General features: G+C 39.9%; 1 protein-coding gene across 3 annotated transcripts in view; it reads left to right on the top strand.

Moving 5' to 3' along the window:
• Positions 1-3,033: 3,033 nt before the first annotated feature.
• RAD50 (RAD50 double strand break repair protein) overlaps positions 3,034-25,708 on the top strand; it is a 91,315-nt gene continuing 68,640 nt past the window's right edge. For all 3 annotated transcript variants that reach the window (XM_032256533.1, XM_032256607.1, XM_032256684.1), the window contains exons 1-2: positions 3,034-3,554; positions 5,046-5,129. In XM_032256533.1, the coding sequence (XP_032112424.1) occupies positions 3,426-3,554; positions 5,046-5,129 (213 nt within the window). In that variant the 5' untranslated portion in view covers positions 3,034-3,425. The remainder of the gene's footprint in view (positions 3,555-5,045; positions 5,130-25,708) is intronic.

The raw sequence follows: 25,708 nt of genomic DNA, 5'->3' as shown, positions 1-25,708 counted from the left end.
GTTTAATCCTTGTAATTCCTGTGAACTGAAAATTACATCTAAAGGTATGATTAGATTCAAATTCAACTTTTTTCACTTTTTAAAAAAGCAAAACTGCATAAGAGATGATGTTGGGTACTTCATACTGAGACCAAAGACAAGCAATATGTTGTCTCAGTGATTGCTAGTTTTTTCCTTTTCTTTCTTTCTCTAATTTTTTTTCTTTTGAGACAGAGTCTTGTCCTGTCGCCCAGGCTAGAGTGCAATGGTGGGATCTCAGCTCACTGCAATCTCCACTTCCTGGGTTCAAGCGATTCTACTGCCTCAGCCTCCTGAGTAGCTGGGATTACAGGCACCCGCCAACACACTCAGCTAAGTTTTCTTTTTTTTTAAATCTTTTGTAGGGACGGGGTTTCACCATGTTGGCCAGGATGGTCTCAAAGTCCTGACCACATGATCCACCCACCTCTGCCTCCCAAAGTGCTGGGATTACAGGCTTGAGCCACTGTGCCCAGCCTGTGATTGCTACTTTCTTATGCAACTTTGGGTCATAAAATTCTCCTTTAAAAGTAGAGGTAATTACATTTCTCACTTCTTTTATTGCTTTCAGAAATACGTTTCTGAAATTTTATCCGTCAGAACTTACAGTGGTAAGTGAAATAAAGTGTAGATTTGCTTTTTTTCTTCCTATTGATATTGAAGTATCCACAGTATTTATTTAAATGGTCTTGGTGGTTTACACAAATGTTTATATTTGTCAAAACTCATGGAATTGTACCCTCGAAAAGGGTGAATTTTACTGTATGTCAATTATGCTTCAATAAATCTGGCTTTAAAAAAATGATCTCTGCTTGAATAGACAATTCTTCCAAGAAGATATACAAATGGCCAATAAACACATGAAAAGATGCTACTAATCATTATTGAAATGCCAATCAAAATTACAGTGAGATGCCACTTCACACTCATCAGGATGGCTACCATCAAAAAAACATAAAATAATAAGTGTTGGCAAGCATATGTAGAAATTGAAACCCTTATGCACTGTTGGTGAAAATGTAAAATGGTACAACCACTGTGGAAAACTGTATGGCAACTCCTCAGAAAATTAAAAATCAAATTACTGTATGATCTAATAATTCCACTTCTGGATATATGCCCAGAAGAACTGAAAGCAGGATCCAGAAGTGACATTTGTATACCCATGTATATAGCAGCATTATTCACAATAGCTAAAACGTGAAAGCAACCCAAATGTCCACCAACAAATGGATAAGCAAAATGTGATGTTAGTAATGAATCTCATTCAACCTTAAAAATGACCAAAATTCTGATATATGCTACAGCAGTCCCCAACCTTTTTGGCACCAGGGACCAGTTTCATGGAAGACAATTTTTCCACAGATAGGGCTCGGGAGGGTGATGGTTTTGGGATGAAACTGTTTGACCTCAGGTCACCAGGCATTAGACTCTGTGAGGAATGGGCGACCTAATCCTTCTTACAGGCAGTTCAAAATAGGGCTTGTGCGCCTATGACAATCTAATGCCCCCACTTATCTGAAGCCCAGCTTGGGTGGTAATGTTCACTCACCCATTGCTCACCTCCTACTGTGAGACCAGGTTCCTAACAGGCCAGGTATGCCTACCCATCAGCCGTCCCCCATCAGCCATCTGGGGGTTGGGGACCTCTATGTTACAACATGGATGAACTTTGAGGACTATAAGTGAAATGAGCCAGTCACAAAAAGATATATATTGTATGATTCCACCTATATGAGATATTTAGTAAGAAATTATAGACAGTAAGTAGAATGTTGGTTGCCAGGCACTGGAGGATGTGGGGAGGAGAGGGTTATTGTTTAATCGGTAGCATGTTTTGCAAAATGAAAAGATTTGTAGAGGTGAAAGGTGGTGATGGTTGTACATGAGTATACTTAACATCACTGAAATGTACACTAAAAAATGGTAAGGATAGTAAATTTTATGTGTATTTTACAATTTTTAAAATGGAAAAAAAGGTCTTTAGTCTTTTCCCATTGTTTTACTACATTTGCTTTGCGAAGTAAGACATTCCTATATAATTTTAATGTTTTGTTCCATTAGTTATTTTAAGTATTTGTAATAACTGACACTTTCAGGTTTTTTAAACCTGGTACAGCAAGAGACTATTTCTCACTTGTCTTCCCCACTTGCATCATTATTTGCTTGGGATTGTGTGACTGGAGAAAAATTTCCTACATTTTTCCAAGACAGGCAGAGGCAAATTATACCACTACATTAATTCCAAGTTTTTGTTTCATTTAACTGTCTTCAATAAAACTTTACCATTGTTTTAGTAATTTTTATACACGTTCCTTTAGGCCCTTGGATGTGATACCCCTCCATTAAGTTTGTTTCCAAGAAAGCAATATTCTTAGTCACTCCTGAGACAGGTAACTTATTTTCCCCTTATTTTTAAAGGTATCTATTGCTATCCAGTGGCAGCGCTGATCGGAATGGATTACCTCTACATTCTTCCTATTTGCAGAATGCTTTTAGTTTTAGTTCCCAGACTTTAGATCTTAAACGCGCCTTTACACTCAAAAATTACCGAGGACCTCAAAGAGCATGTATGTGTTATAATTATCAACATTTACTCAATTAGAAATTAAAATTGATATTTCTAAGTGCAAGAATACATATGCACACATTCCATTAACCACCACTGCAATGGCGTCATCACATGCGATCACTGGAAATTACCACAGGAACATTAGAGAATGAGAATGAAAACGAAAATAGTTTCGACGTGAACGGACCCCTTTCTTGGGTCTTCAATCCATCCCACCCCTTCTCCCCATTCTAGGAGTCCCAGGATCAAGCTTTGAGAAGCGCCATCCGTCACAGGACTTGATCTTCCCTGCCAAAAGTCAGTGCGTCTCCAGGCTGCCCATCCCCAGCAAAGACCCGGAAGTCTGCGGCCACAGGCGGCAGCGCACGACACCAAACCCTCTGCTAGGCCGTACCGCACCCGGAAATCGGAGCTGCGCACGCACAGCGGGGCTTTGACTTCCTGGCGTGCTCCAGGAGTGCGGCGTGGACCTGCGCGGGTTAGAGGTCCACGTGACCCGCGGGGCGACCGAGGCGGGCGGCAGTGAGTGCGCGTCGTTGCGGGGTCGCTTTGCGGCTACGGCTTTGCGTCCCCAGCAGGCAGCGCGGGGCTCGTCCCCGCCTCCGTTTTCGCCATCTGCGAGAAAAGCAGCTAGTGTGGGAGGAAAGGCTCCATCCCCCGCCGCCCTCCCCCGCCGTTGTCCGGCCGGATCTTTTGGCAGTCCTGTGGCCTCGCTCGCCGCCCGGATCCTCCTGACCCTGAGATTGCCGGGTCCCACGTTCTCTGCACGCCCTGCTTCGGCCTCAGTTAAACCTTAGTGGGCTCCAGGGCCCTGGTGAGATTAACGTTTGCAAACATGTCCCGGATCGAAAAGATGAGCATTCTGGGTGTGAGGAGTTTTGGAATTGAGGACAAAGATAAGCAAATTATCACTTTCTTCAGCCCCCTTACAATTTTGGTTGGACCCAATGGGGCGGGAAAGACGGTAAGTTTACAGGTCGCTACATCTTTCGGAGAATAAAATGTCTGGGGAGTTAAAAACTCTCCTTAGAAACAGAAGCGTCCCTATGTCTCCACAGGTGGAGGCTCTTAAAGTGCTTCGGGGCAGGCCTCGGCGACCTTAGGAGTTAATCTGAAGCAGTACCGGAAGGGTGTCCGGGCATGTCTTGGGTACAGGGTATGCTTAGAATCCCGCGAGACCGGGAGCTGTCGCCACCCACTCACAGTTCACGTCCTACTGGATGGCCTTTGGTCTGTATTGATGTTTTTTAACGCTGTCTCCTTCCTTTCAGAACAAAGCATTCACTTCCCAGTAGTTGTCCCATGCAAGATTTCCTTAAAAAGTTATGATACATATATGACTAAAGAGTTTTTAAGTATGCCAACTGTCCAAGCGTAATGCATGGAAAATAAATGGCTTAGCTTTAAAATGTAACTAATGTAGTGGGGCTGAACTTGGAAAACTTGTTAGGATGTTTTTAAAACCCAGTCAAAAATTTAAAGTTGGCGCACGACTGACTGACTGTGATTATTATTGTTTTAAAAATCCTGGGAATATTTAGAAATTTGAGTGGAAAGAATAACCAAGAGGTGTTCTGGTCAGGAATGGTGACTTAAGAAAAAGCAAGACAATGTCAGTATAGCAGGGAGAAGAGTCTAAAGGAAGGATTTGTGAAGAGCGTAGAAAGAGAGAAGGTTGAGAATTGAATGCCGAACTTGTTTACTTTAGTTTTTGTAAAAATGTTATTTGTTAAATGTTTGTTATGTACTTAGCATTGTGCTAAATACTACCAGAAGGGAGAGTAGTACTGTATAATGTTTATGAGGACTGGCTGCCTCGATAAAATTTTTTGCTTCATCATTTATTAGTTGTCTGACTGTTGGCAAGTGATCGCACTGCTCTGTGCCTTAGTTTTGTCATTTATAAAATGGAGATTAAAAATAGTTTCCGCAGGCGGGGCGCGGTAGCTCACGACTGTAATCCCAGCAGTTTGGGAGGCTGAGGCTGGAGGATTGCTTGAGCCCAGGAGGTCGAGGCTGCAGTAAGTAAGCCATGATCATGCAGCTGCACTCCAACCTGAGCAGCAGAGTGAGACGCTGTCTCTTAAACAAACAAAAAGCTTCTACAGCCTAGAGTTAATGCGAGAGTTGAATAAATGTGTGTAAGAGTGCTTAGTACAATTCAGTACTTAACTGTTTGCCATTCTTATTGAATTAGTTTAAAGGGTTCCAGTTGCAATTTTTTTCCCAAGCAATAATTCTTTATATTAGGATAACTTCTTAGTTATATAGCATTTCTGTGAACTTACAGCAATGATTCTTTAAAAACTTAATCAAATCTTTATTACAGGTTTTATAATGTCAGATTTTATCTTTTATGGTTTCCCTGATAAATAACATTTTTGTAATGAATTCATATTTTATGATAAACTGTGATTCTCTTTTAATGAAATAATATAATTTTCTATTTCTTTAGACCATCATTGAATGTCTAAAATATATTTGTACTGGAGATTTCCCTCCTGGAACCAAAGGAAATACATTTGTTCATGATCCCAAGGTAATGGTGCTAGTAAAATTTTGCATTTTTATAATCATAAAAGTGATAATAGCTTATTGTAGAAAACTTGACATTGGTGAAGTATAAAGAGAAATGCAAGTCAGCCCCACACAGTTTTAGCATCCAGGGATAACCGTGGCTGACATTTTCACGTACAGTATTTTCCTTTTCCTTTAAATACTGTTTTATATACCTGAGGTCATACTCTTAATTTTGTATTCTGGGTTTTTTTTCCCCACTTAACATTATCATGAAGTCCCGTGTCATTAAAAAACCATAATCTGGGTGTTTGGCATTGAGTGCTTCTTTTAATCTTTATACTGTTTGTATATTGGAGATATTAAAGTTTGTGAACACTTTAGTAGTTCTATAATTTTCTTACATTAGATTGCTTTCAGTTTTTCATTAAAATGTACCGTGATAAGCCAGGCATGGGGGTGTGTGTCAGTAGTCACAGATACTCTAGAGGCTGAGATGGGAGGATCACTTCAGCCCAGGAGTTCAAGACTAGACTGGGCAATATAGTGAGACCCACTGTCTAGAAAAAAAGTACCATGAGAAAAATCTTTGTGTATGAATCATTGTTTGAATTATGGTGTTTATACTATTAGTGTGTGTAAAGGTCATAGAATTGGATCTATAGGTTTTGTTTTTGCACATATAGAAATGAAACAACAATACGTATATATATTTGTTTGTTTTGTTTTGTTTTGTTTAGTGGGGTCATGTGCCTCTCTCGCAGCTCCCTGACCCCATTTCCACTATGTTACGAGTTCATTATGTATTCTTCCAAGCTTTTTTCTGCTTATAAAGCCATGCCTATGTAAGGATATAAATATATTTCACACATATATATTTTAGGACATTAGTATAATTTTATACTTCTGTTTTATTGTTTTTAATTACTAAATTGTATTCCATTGAGTTTATATCCTGTAGTTTATTAATTGATCCCCTGTTGATCATTATTTATTTCTACTTTTGTGGGATTAAAGTTAACTCTGTAATTTTGAAAGTATTTATAAATTTTCCTCTAATAGTATTTAGTACATTTACTGAGGCCTCTTTATAATAACTATTTCCCACCTTCTCTCTCCTTAAATCTACCACCTACTCTTCTTAATTGATGATCTTGCTTTGTACTTTATTGAGAAATAGCAAGAATCAAATGAAGATTCCCTCATTTTCCAATTATCAAATCTATGAAAGTACTGTACTTATGTACCCATACTGTTTTTTTCTTGTCTGTTAAGAATAAATTATTTGTTGTTTTATCTAAACATCAATCAGCTCCTTGGAGGCTAGATCTCATTGATCCCTCTTATCCACCCAGGGCTTTTGCCCTTTAGTTTTTCCTTCTCTTTCCTGCATCAACAGTTTCTCTTGATGAATCATTCATATTGGCATATAAACATTCTCTGGTAGCTCTAGTCTTCAAACAAAAAACTCTCCCTTCACTCCAGTTCACTCTTTAGTCATTACCTTTTCTCTGTTCCAATATGTAGCAGAATTCATAAGATTTGTATGTACTCATTTGTGTTCACTTCATTGTCTCCCGTTTTTCCCCCAGTCTACTCCATTCATGTTTTCTTTTTTTCCTCCACTAAAAGTGCTCTTGTAAGGTCACTGATAATTTCCATGTGCCAGATAGAGGGGTCAGTTTCTAATTCTCATTAACATCTTTTCAGATTTGATACAGTTGGCTATTTCTTTTTTAAAAAATATTTCCCCCTTGGCTTTTGTGACACTGTAATATCATAGTTTCCTTCTTTCTTACTGGCTATGCATTAGTCTTTGTTGGGTCTGCTTTTGCTTGATTTTCTTTTCTTTTTGAGACGGAGTCTTGCTCTGTTGCCCAGGCTGGAGTGCAGTGGCACGACCTTGGCTCACTGCAGCCTCTGTCTCCCGGGTTCAAGCAATTCTTGTGCCTCAGTCTCCCAAGTATCTGGGATTATGGGCGTGTGCCACCACATCTGGCTAATTTTTGTGTTTTTAGTAGAGACGGGTTTCATCATGTTGGCCAGGCTAGTCTTGACCTCCTGACCTCAGGTGATCCGCCCGCCTCGGTCTCCCAAAGTGCTGGGATAACAGGTATGAGCCACTGCGCCCAGCATGCTTGATTTTTAAAAGCCAGTGTGACACAGGAGCTGGTCATCTTTGTACTAACCCTTTTCCCTATCTCTCTTGGATGAGCTTATTCAGTCTAATGGCTTTAAGTACTGGTATGTGCTGATAACTCCCATATTTACATATTTGACCCTGACTTCTTTCCTTAACTATAGAGATATATGTCTAGCTGTTTGTTTGAATATTTAATGGCATCTCAAATTTAACGTTTTCAAAACACTACATTCTCAACTCTGTTACTACCCGAGTACTTCCCCCCACTGCCAGTTTTGTAAATCATGTCATCATCCATACATAAGCAATTCTTACCTACCCTTTTAAAATACATTCAGAATTTGTCTACTTCATTCCATTGGCCAATGTGTTCTTGTTCCAAGCCACCATTATATTCCCTTTCAATTATTACAGTAGTCTCCTAACTTGTTTTTCTGCCCTCATTCTTGAAGCTCTCTTTCACAGGGTAATTAGAGTTGTCTTTTAAATATTCGTTCAAGAGGGAATGAGTTGTTCACAATCTGGGAGGAAAACATTCCATTCAGTCTAGGTGCACAGTCCCTGAGCATGGTTGGTGTGTTCAAGGAATCACAAGGAAGAACAAGGGAAAATGGTAGAAAATAGAGTTAGAAAGATAGAAGGGACTAGATCCTGCACGTCCTTGGGTTCTAGCCTTATTTAAGTAGCAATATATCTGTTGGGAGATTTTGAGCAGGGAAAGGACATTATTTGATTTAGGCTTTTAAGCGCTCAGTCTGGTCGCTGAGAAAGACTATATGTAGGTAGCAAAGGTAGGAGGGCAGAGAAATTAAGAGGATTTTATGATGATCCAGGTGAGAAGTATAAGTGGCTTGATTAAGGTAGTGGTACAAGTGGTGAGAAATGTTTGGATTTAGGATGTATTTTGAAGGGAGAATCAACAAATTAGCTAATGGTTTGGATAATGGTGTATGAAAGAAATAAAAGCATCAAGCATAACTCCAAAGTTTTTGGCTAGAACAACTGGATAAAATAGTTTTGCCATTTACTGTAATAGAGACACTTTGGAAAAAGAGATTTGGGTGGATCTGGTTTAAACATGTAAATTAGGGATATGTGTTAAATATCCAAAGGAGATGTCTAGTTGGCAAACAGAATTCTGTTCAGGAAAGAGATTAGGGCTGGAGAAAGAAAATTAGGAATCATTAATGTATGCAGGTAGTTCTGCTTAATTTTTAAAGCCTAATGACATCAAACAGAGAGTAAATATGGAAAATATATTCAAGACCTGAACCTAGAGCACTAGAGCTAATGCCTTTAGAAATTGGGAAGAAGAGGAGACGCTAGCAAAAGATAGTAAAAGAGCACTTAGTTAAGTAATGGAAACTGAGAAGATGGTGTCTTAGAAGACAAGGGAATAGGCTGGGGATGGTGGCTCACACCTGTAATCCTAGCACTTTAGGAGGGCGAGGTGGGTGGATCACGGGGTCGGGAATTCATGACCAGCCTGGCCAATATGGTGAAACTCCGTCTCTATTAAAAATACAAAAATTAGCCAGATGTGGTGGCACATGTCTGTAGTCCCAGCTACTCAGGAGGCTGAGGCAGGAGAATCACTTGAACCTGGGAGGTGGAGGTTGCAGTGTGGCAAGATCATGCCACTGCACTCTAGCCTGGTGACAGAGCGAGATTCCATCTCAGAAAAAAAAAAAAAAAAAAAAAAAAGAAGAAGACAAGTGTTATAAGAAGGAAATAATCAACTGTGTCAAGTAAGTTCATAGCTCAAGAAAGAAGAGGAGTGTTTGGATATGTGGAATCCGTTGTTGCTCTTGACAAACCCAGTTCTGGTAATCAGAGAAAGGGTAAATGAAACCATTATTTTATGAATTTTGTTATAAGTAGAAACAGATAGGACAGTAGCTGATTAGGTTTACAGGATAAAGGAAAGTTTTGTTGTTTTGTTGCGTTTTTAAAGGTGGGATATACTGGAGCATTTATAGACTGTTGGGAATGACTCTGGAGGGAAAAACTGATTCAGGAGAGGGGATAATTACAGAGCAAAATTCTTGAGTAGGCAAAAAGAGATAGGCTCCATTGCTCAACTGGAGGGGATACCAGGAACATGCACGGTTATCCAGTGTAACAGGAATGGCAGGCAGAATATATGATTGGAAACTTTAGTGGTAAAAGAATGAGTAAGTTCTCTTTTGATGCTTCTGTATTCTCAATGAAAAAAAAGAAATGTAATTACTGGTTGAGAATGGGAGAAGGGATTGATGGAGCCTAGGGAACAGGGTAGTTTTTAACCTTGTGAGTAAATTCATTAAGGGAGATGTTCTGGGATTACTTGACAGTGTCAGGGGTTTTGTGAAAATTTAAAAAGAGACCAGCCATCATGGTTATGTATGTTTTTTTGGTCTTGTTCAGGCCAGCTACTGAATAAGTTGGAAAGTTCTATTTATCCACAGTTGGGTATTTGCCTGGTAAATACAATGAAGGTAATGAGAAGCAAGGAATTGAGTTTTGATATGGTTTGGATTTGTGTCTGCCCAAATCTCATGTCGAATTGTAATCTCCAGTGTTAGAGGAGGGGCCTGGTAGGAGGTGATTGAATCATGGGGGTGGTTCCCCCCTTGCTGTTCTTGTGATAGTGAGTTCTCATGAAATCTGGTTGTTTAAAAGTGTGTAAGACCTCCCCCATCACCCTCTTCCTTCTGCTCTAGCTATGAGTTGTGCCAGCTTCCCTTTCGCCTTTTGCCAGGATTGTAAGTTTCCTGAGGCCTCTGCAGTCATGCTTCCTGTACAGCCTGTAGAACCATGAGCCAATTAAACCTCTTTTCTTTATAAATTACCCAATTTCAGGTACTTCTTTATAGCAGTGAGAAAACAGAGTAATACAGGAAGTTGGTACCAAGAGTAGGGTATTGCTATAAAGATAGCTGAAAATGGGGAAGTGATTTTGAAACTGGGTAATGGGCAGAGGTTGGAACGGTTTGGAGGGCTCAATAGAAGACAGGAAGGTGAGGGAAAGTTTGGAACGTCCTAGAGACTTGTTAAATTGTTTTGACTAAAATGCTGACAGTGATATGAACAATGAAGTGTAGGCTGAGGAGGTCTCAGATTGAAATAAGGAACTTACTGAGAACTGGCATAAAGGTCACTCTGGCTCTCTGGCCATGGTTTAGCAAAGAGACTGGTGGCATTGTGCCCCTGCTCTAGGAATCTGGGGAACTTTGAACTTGAAAGATGATTTAGGGTTATTTGATGAAAGAAAGAACATTCAAGAAGTGCCCTGGTTGCTTCTAACAGCATAGGCTCATATGAATGAGCAAAGAGATCTGAAACTGAAACTTAGATTTAAAAGGGAAGCAGAGCGTAACAGTTTGGAAAATTTGCAGCCTGACCATGTGGTAGGAAAGAAAAACCCATTTCTTGGGGAGGCATTCAAGCTGGCTGCAGAAATTTGCATAAGTAAAGACTGTTAATAGCCAAGACAATGAGGAAATTGGCTAGAAGGCATTTCAGAGACCTTCGCAGCAGCCCCTCCCATTACAGGACACTAATCCCTGCGTTTCAGCCACTCCAGCTTCCTCTTACCTCCATCTCAATGCTAAAACCCTTGTCCAGGCTGCCTTCCTATCTCTCCTCAATTACTCCTGCTTCATGTCTTGCTTCAGTTCACTCTGTTCATCCTAAAGACAAAGTAATTCTTCTAAAATGCGTATCTACTTCATGCAGTTCCCCTGGTTCAAGCCCTTTTGTGGCTTGCCTTAAGTCCAAAAGCCTTACCATGTTTAGAAGGTAATTTTTGAAACATTTTATGTACTATACATAAAATGGTACTTCTCTTTTCACTGTTTTCACCCCAGCCATGGCTAAAAAGACCCCAGATACATCTCAGGCTGCTTCTCAGAGTCTGCAAGCTATAAGCTTTGGCAACTTCCATGTGGTGTTAAGCCTGTGGTTGCGCAGAGGACAAGAGTTGAGGCTTGGGAGCCTCCACGTAGATTTCAGAGTAGGTATGGAAATGTCTGTATGACCAGGCAGAAGACTGCTGCAGGGTCAGAGCCCTCATGGAGAAGCTCTAGTAGAATAGTGCAGAGAGGAAATGTGGGGTTGGATCACCCACACAGTGTTCCCAATGGGGCACTGCCTAGTGGAGCTGTGAGAAGAGGGCCACTATCCTCCAGACCCCAGAATGGTAGATCCATCAACAGCTTGCACCGTGTGCCTGGAAAAGCTGCCGGCACTCAACACTAGCCATTGAGAGCACCTATGGGAGCTGACTGCTGCAGAGCCCACCTCTTGCGTCAGTGTGGCCTGGATGTGAGACATGGAGTCAAAGGAGATTATTCTGGAGCTGTAGGATTTAATGACTGACCTGCTGGGTTTCGGACTTGCATGGGGCCTGTAGCCCTTTATTTTGGCTGATTTCTCCCTTTTAGAACAGGTGTATTTACCCAATGCCTGTACCCCTGTTGTATTTTAGAAGTAATAACATGTTTTTGATTTTACAGGCTCATGAACCAAAGTGACTTGCCTTGTCTCAGATGAGACTTTGGGATGTGAACTTTTGAGTTAATGCTGAAATGAGTTAAGACTTGGGGGACTGTCTGGAAGGAATGATTGTATTTTGCGGTATGGGAAGGACATGAGATTTGGGAGGAGCCAGGAGCAGAATTATATAGTTTGGATTTGTGTCCACCCAAATCTCATGTAGAATTGTAATCCCCAGTGTTGGAGGAAGGACCTGGTGGGGGTGATTGGGTCATGGGGGTGGATTTCTCCCTTGTTGTTTTTTTTTTTTTGGAGACGGAATCTTGCACTGTCACCCAGGCTGTAGTGGAGTGTCACGATCTCAGCTCACTGCAGATTTCACCTCCCGGGTTCAAGCACTTCTCCTGCCTCAGCCTCTTGAGTAGCTGGGACTACAGGCATGCACCACCATGCCCAGCTAATTTTTTTGTATTTTTAGAAGAGATGAGGTTTCACCATGTTGGCCAGGTTGGTCTCGATCTCCTGACCTCATGATCCCCCCACCTCAGCCTCCCAAAGTGCTGGGATTACAGGCATGAGCCACCTCGCCCAACCCCCTACCTTTTGCTGTTCTTATGATAGTGAGTGAGTTCTCATGAGATCTGGTTGTTTAAACATCTGTCACAATTCCCCCTTTATTCTTTTTCTCCTGCTCCGGCCATGTAAGATGTGCCATCTTGCCCTTCACCTTCCGTCACAATTGTAAGTTTCCTGAGGCCTCCCCAGTCTTGCTTCCTGTACATCCTGTGGAACTGTGAGCCAATTAAACCTCTTTTCTTTGTAAGTTACCCAGTTGCAGTTATTTCTTAATAGCACTACAAGAATGTCCTAATACAACTATAATCTTAATGCATTGACTTATTTCATCAATCCTCCTGTATGTAATTAATCTCTCATTACTGCATCAGGGCTCTAGCACCCCATATGGGCTGACTCCATCCCTGTATGCCAGCCTTCCTTACCCTGCATAGTCTCTGACTCTTCAGTCTGACTCTCACAGGATGCTTTCCCATTCCGTGTAGGCTTTGACTTCCGGTGCTGGATCATGTCCTCATTCCCCACCCTTCTCTGATACCATGTGGCCTCCTACAGTGATGCCTACTCCACTCTGTGACCTAAATCTCCCAAGATCTGAGTCACTGAGAGCATCACTCTTCTCAGTCTGATAGTTTATACCAGGTGGCTTCCTGCAAGAATGCCCTCTCTACTCTATGATCTCACTTCCCCCTAGCAGACTTATCCTTCATCTGGACCCCATTCTCATCATTATCAGGCTCTGAATCCCCACGTTATTCCCTGGTGTGGACACTCTGCTTCTGAGCTGGATCCTCCCTATTCATGAATTCCCCTTTTGTCCTGCTGGAACCCTGATACCATTGGACTCTTGAAACTCTGTCTGTGCCAAGCTGTTTCCCCATGAGGGTACCCTTCTTAGCCTATTCAAACTCATTTATTTCACTATAGGCTGAGTTATAAGTGCTTTAACCTTCAGCTGGCATGAGCACACACCTTCTTCTGCCCCACCTAATGATTTTAGGACTAGATTGTTTGGAGAAAGAAGAGTTTTTCTTATTTTTTATTTTATTCTTTTTGATAGAAATTGTTCTGAAGTGTAATACACATTTCTTGTTTTAATAACTCAATCTAAATTACACTTTTTGAAGTAATTCTTCAATAATAGTGTCAGCCACAATATAGTGATAGAAATGCTACAGGATAGCCCTTGCTTGAATTCCATTTACTAATTTGATGTTTGACAGGCAGCTAGGTCCTACAAAGGTAGATGCCACGGAGAATGAAGAGAATGAATATGTATATTTGACTTGCTAGTTAGGAACACTATAAACAAATTAATTTTTTGCTGCGTAGATACATAGTTCCTTAGTTTAACTACTGTGGATTAAACCTTCAGCAGATGTTCTCCTTAGGATGAAATGACAGAGTCAAGTCTCTGGGCTTTCAAAGCTTTGTACTGACCTCTGGCCACCTCCTCATTGAAATGTCTGTATCCTAAGACGCTGTTTCTGAATAGCTAGTTCAGCGACTTCTTCCTCTTTACCTCCATCCTCAGTGTTAAAACCCTTGTCCAGGCTGCCTTCCTATCTCTCCTTGATTACTCCTGCTTCATGTCTTGCTTCAGTTCACTCTGTTCACCCTAAAGAGTAAACACTTTTTCTAAAATGCGTATCTAGCTTCATGCAATTCCCCTGGTTCAAGCCCTTTAGTGGCTTACCATCACCTTAAGTCCAAAAGCCTTACCATGTTTAGAAGGCTGTTAATTTCTGGAACATTTTAGGTACTATACATAAAATGGTACTCTTTTCTGCACCAAACATTTAAAATTTCTGTAGTCATGTAGTGACTCAGATATTTTCATCTGGTTAAATCCTACTCATCTGTCAGGTTTCATTTAAACATTCACTTCCTTTAGAATACCTTCCCTGAGCTCTCCTAGATGGGTTAGATGCCCCTGCTTTGTGCTCTCAGATTATCCTGTACTTCACTTATTATGGTGTTTAGCGCACCTTCTCTACATTTAACTTAGCTTTCAAAGCTCCAAAGGAAAAAAAGTCTGTCATTTTGAACCTAAACAACACATGAAACCTATAAAGTGCCTGTAAATATTTTTTCAATGATTAATTGAATTAATATCAAAGTTAAATTTATGCCAAGAAGTTATTAAAAAGTCAACAAAGGCTATTTTATGATTTTTTTTAAAAGCAGAATCATATAATTCTGATTTGGGTTGCAACAAAGTAATGAGTATCACCCTTATACTCTCAAGATGAATAACTGTAACACTGGAAAAGTATGTGAAACAACTATTTGCTGGCATTGGACAACAGATAATTCAGGGCTGTATACTTTGAGAAAGGAGAAACATAAAAGGTGATTCTGCATTCACTCCAGCTTTCTACCCAGGAACATTTTGTAAACTTTGGCACGTGGAATCCAACAGAGAGCTGGGCAGAACTGGGCATCGCTAGGCAGATGAAACAAAGATAGGATTTTAGATTTGCTAAAGTGACTGGCAATTGTGGAGCTGAGTACTGAAGTGGGGTTGCTGTGCAGAGGTGGTATACCAGAAATCTGCATAAGGATCTTTTGAGTCTTTGGCCAAATACTAAGCTATCCATGTAAAGGATAAGATTTAATGAGGGCTAGCAGAGAACAACTACCAAAGTGGGAAGTGGGGCTGTGAGCTGAATGGTGTATCTTAAAGGTCACCCAATGCTGGGAGACATTTGAGTCCTGATAATGCCAGAATGGAGCAACCTTGTAGAACTCTCCAGTATTCACTTGAGACCTCAGAAAGGCCCACCTAACAAATACTGAAACCAAGTTTTGGTAGAATCAAGCTGAGTTACCAGTAAATTAACTGGCTGTTAGAACAAAACTCAAGACATTTTAAAGGAAGTCTCCATAGTCCAACCTCTCAATATAGTGTCTACAATGTGTAGAATACAATTTTTAAAATTAATGGGAATATGCAAAAGAAAATGTGATCTATATGTGAGAAGGGAAAAAAGTAAGTAGAAACAGATCCAGAGATGACAGATTTTGGAATTAGCAGACAGGATTTTTTTTAAGCTCTGATAGAGAAGCTCAAGGATTAAAGGAAAAGATGGACATAATGTGTGGGAAGACATCTAAACAGAGTAAAAAAAATTATAGAAAAGACCCAAGAAGCTGAATGCATCACAAGCAGCATAAACATACCTATGTTGCACATTACATTCAAATCGCTCAAAGCTAAAGATAAAATCTTGAAACAAGCGGAGTAAAAAGTAAAACATTATGCAAAGGGAAAGAAAAATGAGTATGATTACTTCTTAGGAAAACCATCTAAGCCTGAAAATAGTGAGACAGCATCTTTAAAGTGCTGGGGAATGAAAATTAAACTTCTGTATACAGCAAAAATATTCTTTGAAAATTGAAGATGAAATGGAGAACATTTTCAGATTTAAAAAAAATGGTAGAGGTAATTTGTTACAGACAGGCTTACACTATAGTAATTGTTAGAGGAACTTTTTGAGAGTGAAGGAAAATGATTATAACTTAGTACTTCAGTAAAAGCTGCTCTAGGCCCCCCTTTACAAACCCTAAAAACAAAGGTTCAAAAGAATCCACCTGTTGCTCAAAAACTTAACCGCATGCCAGAACAAAGTTCAATACTCATTAAAGGAATAAAACAGTCTTTCACCCAACAATACAAAATTTACAATAAAAAATTAACAAGCATGCAAAGAAGCAGGTAAATAGGATCCATAACCAGAGAAAAACCAATCATATGACAGAAATAATAGAATTAGAAGACAAGAACCCCAAAACCTTATTATAGATCTTATAAATATGTTCACAGGTATAAAGGAAAACATAAGCATAATAAGAAAAATGGAAAATAATAAAAGTAAATAGAATAACTGTTTTTATATATAATGGTACAAATAGGTTAAAAGTGAAAGGATGGAAAAAATATGCTGTGCCAACTAATGAAAGAAAGCTGAAGTGACCATATTAATACCAGACAGAAGATCTCAGAACTAGGTAAAATGAAGCAGTTTATGATGATAAGAGGTTAATTTACAGCAAGGACACAAAAATAAACTTCCAAATATATGAGGCAGAAACCTATGGAACAGAAAGGAGAAATACACAAATCTGCAAGTTTAGTTGGAGATTTCGATACCCCTCTCAGTAGAGAAACAGAAGCAGATGAAATATCAGTAAGGATATAGAAAATTTTAACAACACTATTAACCAAATCAACCTGATTGACATTTATAGGATGTTCCATTGAACGACAACAGAATGCACATTCTTTTTTTTTTTTTTTCCGGCTATTTTGTATTTTTTTAAATTAATTTATTTACTTTAGGTGCATATTATATCTGGCATTTCTCCCCATGTTATCCCTCCCCACCCTCCCCACCCCCCGCTGTCTCTCCCTACCCCCTTCAACTGCCCCCAGTGTGTGATGCTCCTCTCCCTGAGTCTGCATGTTCTCGTTGTTCAACACCCACCTGTGAGTGAGAACATACGGTGTTTGGCTTTCTGTTCTTGTGTTAGTTTGCTGAGAATGATGGTTTCCAGGTTCATCCAAGTCCCTACAAAGGACACAAACTCGTTTTTTATGGCTGCGTAGTATTCCACGGTGTATATGTACCACATTTTCTTTCTTTGCCCAGTCTATCATTGATGGGCATTTGGGTTGATTCTATGGAAGTCTAGTATTTCTTTTGTTTTGAGACAGCATTTCCAGTTGACACTCAGAAACAGGTTGTTCAGTTTCCAAGTGGTTGTGTGGGTTTGTGTGTGTTTCTTGATCCTGTGTCCTAGTCTGACTGCGCTGTGGTCTGATAGACTGTTATGATTTCTGTTCTTTTGCATTTGCTGAGGAGTGATTTGCTTTCAATGATACGGTCAATTTTAGAGTATGTGCAATGTGGATTGCACATTATTTTCAAGTGCATATGAAACATTTTCCAAGATAGACCAACATTCTGGACCATAAAACAAGTGTCAATACATTTATAAGGAGTAAAGTCATAGATAATGTATTCTGTGACTACACCAGAATTAAACTAGATATCAGTAGCAGAAACATATCTGGAAAATCCCCAAATATTGGAAAATTAAGCAGCACACTTCTAAATATTACATGGATCATAAAAGGAATCACAAGGGAAATTAGAAAAAAAAATAAATGAATCAAAAGTGTAGTATGTAAAAATTTGTGGGATGCAGCTAAATAATGCTTAGAGAGATAATATAGAAAAATAAAAAACTAATCAGTATAATTTGCCACATTAACAGATTAAAAAAGAAATATCATATGAGCATCAATAGATACAGAAAAAGCATTTCAATTTAATACACATTCATGATAAAAACTTGCAGCATAACTAATGGAGGAATATTCATTCCTGAATAATTCAGTCCAGAATCCATTAGGTGTGACTGAGTGAGGAAGCCATCCACAAAAACAAACTGTGACAGCCTGGTGGGGATTGAAGCCCAAGTAAGGAGCCCATGAGTTCATACTGATACAAGAAAATGGGAAAAAAACAGAGAAAGTGCAAAGCCTCTTCTTAAAGTAGTATAAAAGGAATAATGAAACTGGAAAATTACTATAGGCATACCCTTAGATATTGCAGGTTAAGTTCTAATGGAAGGTTGTTTTGTCTACATTGAAAATCTATTGTGTAGTGTAGCTACCTTCATCGATTCTCTTAGCTAGATCTTGTGGATATCTTGCTGCAGCTTCTGCATCAGCACTTGCTGCTTCACTTTGCACTTTTGTGTGACAGAGATAGCTTCTTTCCTTAAGCCTCATGAACCAACCATTGCTAGCTTCCAACTTTTCTTTGCAGCTTCTTCACCTCTTTCAGTCTTCACAGAATTGCAGAGCTAGGACCTTGCTCTGAATTAGGCTTTGGCTTGAGGGAATGCTGTGGCTGGTTTAATCTGTCCCAACCACTAAAACTTTCTCCATATCAGCAGTAAGGCTGTGTCACTCACTTATCATTTGTGTGTTCACTAAAGTAGCACTTTTAATTTTCTTCAAGAACTTTTCCTTTGCCCTCACAACTCAGCAAACTGGTACAAAAGGCCTAACTTTCAGCCTGTTTTGGATTTTGACATGCTTTTCTCAACTAAGCTTAATCATTTCTAGCTTTTGATTTAAAACAAGAGACTTTTGACTCTTCTTTCATTTAAACACTTAGGCCATTGTAGGGTTACTAATTGACCTAATTTCCTATCATCGTGTCTTAGGCAATCAGGTTCCAAGGTGAGGGAGAGAGACAGGGGAATGGCAGGTCAGTAAAGCAGTCAGAAAACACATTTATGGATTAAGTTCACCTCTTATGTGAGGATGGCTTGTGGCACACTAAAACAATTACAGAAATAACATCAAAGATCACTGATCACAGATCACTTTAACAGATATAATAGTAATGAAAAAGTTTGAAATATTGTGAGAATTACTAAAATGTGACACAGATAGGAAATGAGCACATGCTGTTGAAAAAAATGACACCAATAGACTTGCTAGATACAGGGTTGCCACAAACCTCTGCAGAGCACAATAAGATGGGGTATGCCTGTATTTGATAGTTATTTTAATAATTCATTCAGGTAAGAAACAGTAGATGCTAAAACTGATGGAAGAAAGTTTGATGAAGTATGGGATAGTTATATGGTCTCAATATATTTCTCCTTCAAATTATTAATTAATTGTAAAGTAAGAAAAATTTTTTGGTAGAAAAGCTAGGAGATACACCTTTATCAAGAGATTGAAGTTAGCTTAGGCAACATGGTGAAACCACATCTCTGTAAAAAATACAAAAATTAGCTGGATGTGGTGGTACGCACCTAGAGTCCCAGCTACTTGGGGGTCTGAGGCAGGAGGATCGCTTGTGACTCGGAAGTTGAGGCTGCAGTGGGCTGTATTCATGGCACTGCGCTCCGGCCTGCGTGACAGAGTGAGACTCTGTCTCAAAAAAAAAAAAAAAAAAAAAAAAAAAGGATTGAAATTAATACCCTCAGTAATTAGATAAATGGAAATAATGTCCTATCTGATGAGATGCAGTAAAAGGAACTCATCCTCACTTGTATAATATTCCTGCCAAAGATATGTAACCTGATTCTAGTCATGAGGAAATATTATAAAGCCAGATTTTGGGAGATAGTATACAAAATAATGGTCTTTACTTTTCAAAATTATCAGTCATGAAAGTCAAGGAAAATCTGAGCAACTATTTCAGGCTGAAAGAAAGTAAAGAGACATAACCACCAAATACAAAATGTAATTCTGAACTGAATCCTTTTGCTATAAAGGGCATACTGGAACAATTGAATTAGGCTGTAGATAAAGAGAAAAACAAATTGTATAATTTGCCACATTAACAGGTTAAAGAAGAAAAATCATATGAGCATCAGTAGATACAGAAAAAACATTTCAATGTAATCCTCATTAATGATTAAAAAAAACCTCTCAGCATAACTAATGGAGGAATTGTTATTCATTTCTGATTAATTCAGTCCAAAAGCCATTAGGTAGGACTGAATGAGGAAGGTATCCACAAAAACTACCCTAGAGATGAAATAGATGATAGAATTAGTAGATAAGAACCTTAAAATATAAATAGAAACAAGCATGAGAAAAATGGAGCACAATAACCAAAAAAACCCCAAGTAAAGTAAAAGGAATAACAGTGTTTTTATATATAACAGTACAGATGGACTAAAAACAAAAGAATGGAAAAAATATACTGTGCCAACTAATCAAAAGAAAGCTGAAGTGACCATATTAATATAAGACAAAAGACATTAGAAAAAAGTAGGTGTTTATGTGATGTTTGAATGTCTGTTCATTGTTAGTCTTTTAGGTATGTACGATGATGGTCATTTTTACTAGTTTAAGGGAGCATATTAAATTCTTTTCAATAGACTTTAAGCTTTATTTTGCAGAGCAGCTTTGGGTTTATAGCAAAATTGAGCAGAAAGTACAGTTTTTGTATACTCCCTACCCCTACACACACAGACTCCTCTACTATTAGCATCTAATTTTTTTGTGGATACTTTGCCTCATTCAAATAATTTAGGATAATCTTTCTACGTTAAGATCAAGGATTGGCACCCTAGTTCCATCCATCATATTAATTCTCTTTTGTCCTGTAATGTAACATTCACAAATTCAAAGGATTAGAATGGACATCTTTGGAGAGCCATTATTTTATATGCCACAGCTGAGTCAATAAGTAATTTGTCACATATTGGAACAACTGGCAAAACTTGAATGGGATTTGTGGACCATGTGGTAGTAATGTATCTATCAGTTTCCTGATTTTTGTGGTTGAAATTGTCCTTGTTTTGTAGGAAATACTGGTGTTGGGATGTCAGATCAGCAACTTACTGTCATGTAGTTTGTGGGGCAGGAAAGCTATGTATACTGTAGTTCTGTGGATTAGTCCATTTTCACACTGCTGATAAAGATATACCCAAGACTGGGCAGTTTACAAAAGAAAGAGGTTTAATGGACTTCAAGTTCCATGTGGCTGGGAAGGCCTCACACAATCTTGGCGGAAGGTGAAACGCATGTCTCACATGGTGGTAGACAAGAGGAGAGCTTGTGCAGGAAAACTACCCCTTGTAATAAACATCAGATCTCATGAAACTTACAAGAATAGCATAGGAAGGATCTGCCTCCATATTACAATTATCTCCCACCCATGGGAATTCAAGATGATATTGGGGTGGGGACACAGCCAAACCATATCATTCCACCCTGGTCCCTCCCAAATCTTATGTCCTAATATTTCAAAACCAATCGTGCCCTCCCAACAGTCCCCCAAAGTCTTAACTCATTTCAGCATTAACTCAAAAAGTCCACAGTCCACAGTCTTATCTGAGACAAGGCAAGTTTCTTCTGCCTATGAGCCTGCAAAATCAAAAGGAAGTTAGTTACTTCTTAGATACAATAGGGATACAGACAGGCATTGGGTAAATATAGCCATTCCAAGTGGGAGAAATTGGCCAAAACAAAGGGGCTACAGGCCTCATGCAAGTCCTAAATTCAGTGGGGAAGGCAAATCTTAAAGGTTCAAAATGAACTTCTTTGACTGCATCTCACATCCAGATCACACTGATGCAAGAGATAGGCTCCCATGGCCTTGGGCAGCTCTGCCTCAGTGGCATTGCAGGGTATAGCCTCCTTCCTGGTTGCTTTCACAGGCTGGTGTTGAGTGCGGCTTTTCCAGGTGCATGGTGCAAGCTGTCAGTGGATCCACCATTCTGGGGGAATCTACCAGTCTGGAGGACAGTGGCTATCTTCTCACAGCTCCACTAGGCAGCCCCTCCATAGGAATGCTGAGTGGGGTCTCCAACCCCACATATCCCTCCCATACTGCCCTAGCAGAGATTTTTCCATGAAGGCCTTGCCCTTGCAGCAAACTGCTGCCTGGGCACCCAGGTGTTTCCATACATCCTCTGAAATCTGAAATCTAGGTGGGGGTTCCCAAACCCCAGTTCTTGACTTCTGTGCACCCACAGGTCAACACCACATGAAAGCTGCCAAGGCTTGGGGCTTCCACCCTCTGAAGCAACAGCCCAAGCTGTACCCTTTTAGTCACAGCTGGAGTGGCTGGGACACAGGGCACCAAGTCCCTAGACTGAACACAGCAGAGGGACCCTGTGCCTGGCCCACAAAACCATTTTTTCCTCATAAGCCTTCAGGCCTTTGATAGGAGGGGCTGTTGCAGAGATCTCTGACATGCCCCTGGAGACATTTTCCTTATTGTCTTGGTAATTAACATTTGGTTCCTCCTTACTTACACAAATTTCTGCAGCTGGCTTGAATTTCTTCTCAGAAAATGGGATTTTTTTTCTATCACATTGTCAGGCTGTGAATTTTCCAAACTTTTATACTCTGTTTCCCTTTTAAAACTGAATGCCATTAACAGCACCCAAGTCATCTCTTGAGAGCTTTGCTGCTTAGAAATTTCTTTTGCCAGATACTCCAAATCACCTCTCTGAAGTTCAAATTTCTACACATTTCTAGGGCAGGGGCAAAATGCTGCCAGTTTCTTTGCTAAAACATAACAAGAGTCACCTTTGCTCCGGTTTCCAACAAGTTCCTCATCTACATCTGAGACCACCTCAGCCTGGATTTCATTGTCCATATCCTTATCAGCATTTTGGTCAAAGCCATTTAACAAGTTTCTAGGGAGTTCCAAACTTTTCCACATTTTCCTGTCTTCTTCTGAGCCCTCCAAACTGTTCCGTCTCCTGCCTGTTACCCAGTTCCAAAGTCACTTTCACATTTTCAGATAACTTTAGCAGTGTTCCACCCCTGGTACCAGTTTATTGTATAGTTCGTTTTCACAGTGCTGATCAGGATATACCTGAGACTGGGCAATTTACAAAAGAAAGAGGTTTAATAGACTACAGTTCCATGTGGCTGAGGCCTCACAATCATGGCGGAAGGCAAGGAGGCGCAAGTCATGTCTTACGTGGACAGCAGTAGGCAAAGAGAGCTTGCGCAGGGAACTCCTTATAAAACCATCATGTTCGTCAGACGTAGTGGCTCACACCTGTATTCCCAGCACGTCGGGAGGCCAAGGTGGGTGGATCATGAGGTCAGGAGATCAAGACCATACTGGCTAACATGGTGAAACTCCATCTCCATTAAAAATACAGGTATTGATCGACTTACGACCTGTGCAACTTACGACCATTTGACTTTACGACCACAATCGCTAGCCATGACTGCTCTGCGTCTGGCAGTGCAAACGTTGCCCAGCTGGGCGTACGACAGTGCGGACCAGCTTCCGGCAGCACTACCATCTCCACCTGCACCATTTCAACTGTTATCCCAGACTCGGTACAGCAATTTGTGTTTTGTGTCTTGGATATTTTTCATCAAACCCCTCCCAAGATGCCTACCAAGAGGAAATTGTCTTTGTCTACGCCTCAGCCTGCCAAGAAGGAAAGAAAGGCCATCGATCTCGACACGAAAATCAGGTAATTAAGCAGTACGAAGGAGGAAAGAAAGTGATCGCACGTGATACGAAGGTATCACACTCGACTGTGTCGACGATTTTGAAAGATAAAGAATTCGTGAAGCTGTGAAAGGTTCTGCACCCATGCGATCAACAGTTATAACAAAGCAACGAAGCGGGCCCATCCACAAAATGGAGAAATTGCTACATATTTGGATGGAAGATCAAATTCAAAAACAGACGCCATTAAGTCTTTTTACTGTGCAGATGAAGGCGAAAAGTCTATTTCAGACTCTGAAGGAGCGTGCTGGAGAAGATTACAGTCAAGAATTTGTAGCAAGCACTGGCTGGTTCCAGAGAATCAAGAAAAGATTCCAAATGCATAGTGTTCGAGTGACTGGAGAAGCAGCGAGTGCGGATGCTCGGAGCAAGGAGCACGTAAGTTTGTTGATAGTTTGGATGAATTAATTACAGAGAGGGATATCTAGCAGAACAGATTTTCAATGTTGATGAAACTGGACTATTTTGGAAATGGATGCCAGCACGCACTTATATTCACAAAGAGGCCAAAAGCATGCCGGGATTTAAAGCATTTAAGGATAGGCTAACTCTGCTGCTTGGCGGGAACATCACAGGGTTTAAGCTGAAGCCATTCTTAATTTATCACTCAGACAACCCGCGTGCGTTGAAGAATGTTAACAAGCACACACTGCCCGTCTACTTTCATTCTCAACGTAAACATGGATGACACAAGGATTGTTTGAAGACTGGTTTATGAACTGTTTTATTCCTCAAGTTCGAGAATATTGTTTGGAGAAAGATATTTCTTTCAAGATTTTATTGCTACTTGATAATGCGCCTGGACACCCACCACATCTAGGCGATCTCCATCCAGATGTAAAATTTGTTTTTCTTCCGCCAAACACGACTCCACTCATCCAGCCTATGGACCAAGGTTCGATTGCTACATTAAAGGCCAACTATCTCTGAACCACCTTAGCTCAAGCAATAATCTGCTATAGATGCTGACTCAGAACTAACATTGCGAGATTTTTGGAAACACTACAACATTTTGATGTGTATCAAGAATATCGCTACCGCCTGGGAGGCTGTGACGACAAAGTGCATGAATCGCATCTGGAAAAATTGTGTTAAGCACTATGTTAATGATTTTGACGGATTTGACAGTGAACATGAACTTGAAACGATTCGGGAAAAAATAGTAAAACTCGCTAAAGCCCTTTCTTTGGAGTGTGAAATGGAAGATGTCGAAGCGTTGCTAGACAAAGATTCCGGAGAACTTACAAATGAAGAGCTAATCGAACTGGAAGAAGAAAGTGGCGGAAGAAGAAAGAAGAGAAGCAGAGAAAGAAGAGGAGGAGCCAGAAAGTTAGTTCACCGCTAAGGGATTATCAGACGGTTTATCTTTACTGAATAAACTTCTTATACATTTCGAAGCAATGGACCCAAACATCGAACGATTTGAACGGATGGCGCACGATGTGTTTCGTCCGTATCGTGAAATTTATGAAGAAAAAAAGAAACATACAATTCAGACAAAACTCACCATGTTTATGAAAAAACCAACTCTGGTAACCCCAACTGCTGCCTCAGATGACAACATCAACGATCCGCAGCCAAGCACCAGTGGCCAATAAAATGTTTCGTACATGTTTATATATTTTGATATGTTTTGCAATTGGGAAAATGTTTCCTATGGTATTTTTTACACCTGTATTTTGTATTTTTATATGCACCTGTATTTTGTAATTTTGTATGTTTTGCAAATATTAAACCAGTTGTACTGGTAATGCAGTGTTTTACTTAAACCTGATGAATGTAAAAATAAGGAACAAAATGGTGTAGAGATGATACAAATGGCATAAAATGAACAAAGAAAATTATATATAACAATGAAAGAAAATTATGATAAAATATGACTTAAAGATTTTTATAACATCATTTCACAGTACTGTATATATAGCCTACTCAACTTAACGACCAAATTGTGTTACGACCGGCCTGTCGGAACCAATCATGGTCGTAAGTCGAGCACTAGCTATACAAAAATTAGCTGGGCATGGTGGTGTGTGCCTGTAGTCTCAGCCACTCGGAAGGCTAAGGCAGGAGAATTGCTTGAACCCAGGAGGCAGAGGTTGCAGTGAGCCGAGATTGCACCACTACACTCCATCCTGGCGACAGAATGAAAGTCTGTTTCAAAGAAAAAGAAAAAAAATCAGACCTCATGAGACTTATTCACTGTCACAAGAACAGCATGGGAAAGACCTGGCCCCATTGATTTAGTTACCTCACACCGGGTCCCTCCTGCAATACTTGGAAATTTAAGATGAGATTTGGGTAGAGACAAAGCCAAACCATGTCATTCTGCCTTTCTATAAACTTGTGATTTTTAATGATAAGAAACATTTGTGATGCTTA

Source organism: Sapajus apella, unplaced genomic scaffold, assembly GCF_009761245.1.
Source record: "Sapajus apella isolate SASKATOON/1434 unplaced genomic scaffold, GSC_monkey_1.0 scaffold1, whole genome shotgun sequence".
NCBI classification, from domain to species: domain Eukaryota; kingdom Metazoa; phylum Chordata; class Mammalia; order Primates; family Cebidae; genus Sapajus; species Sapajus apella.
Note: the sequence above shows the minus strand (reverse complement) of the source record. Positions and strands in the feature narration are given on the sequence as shown.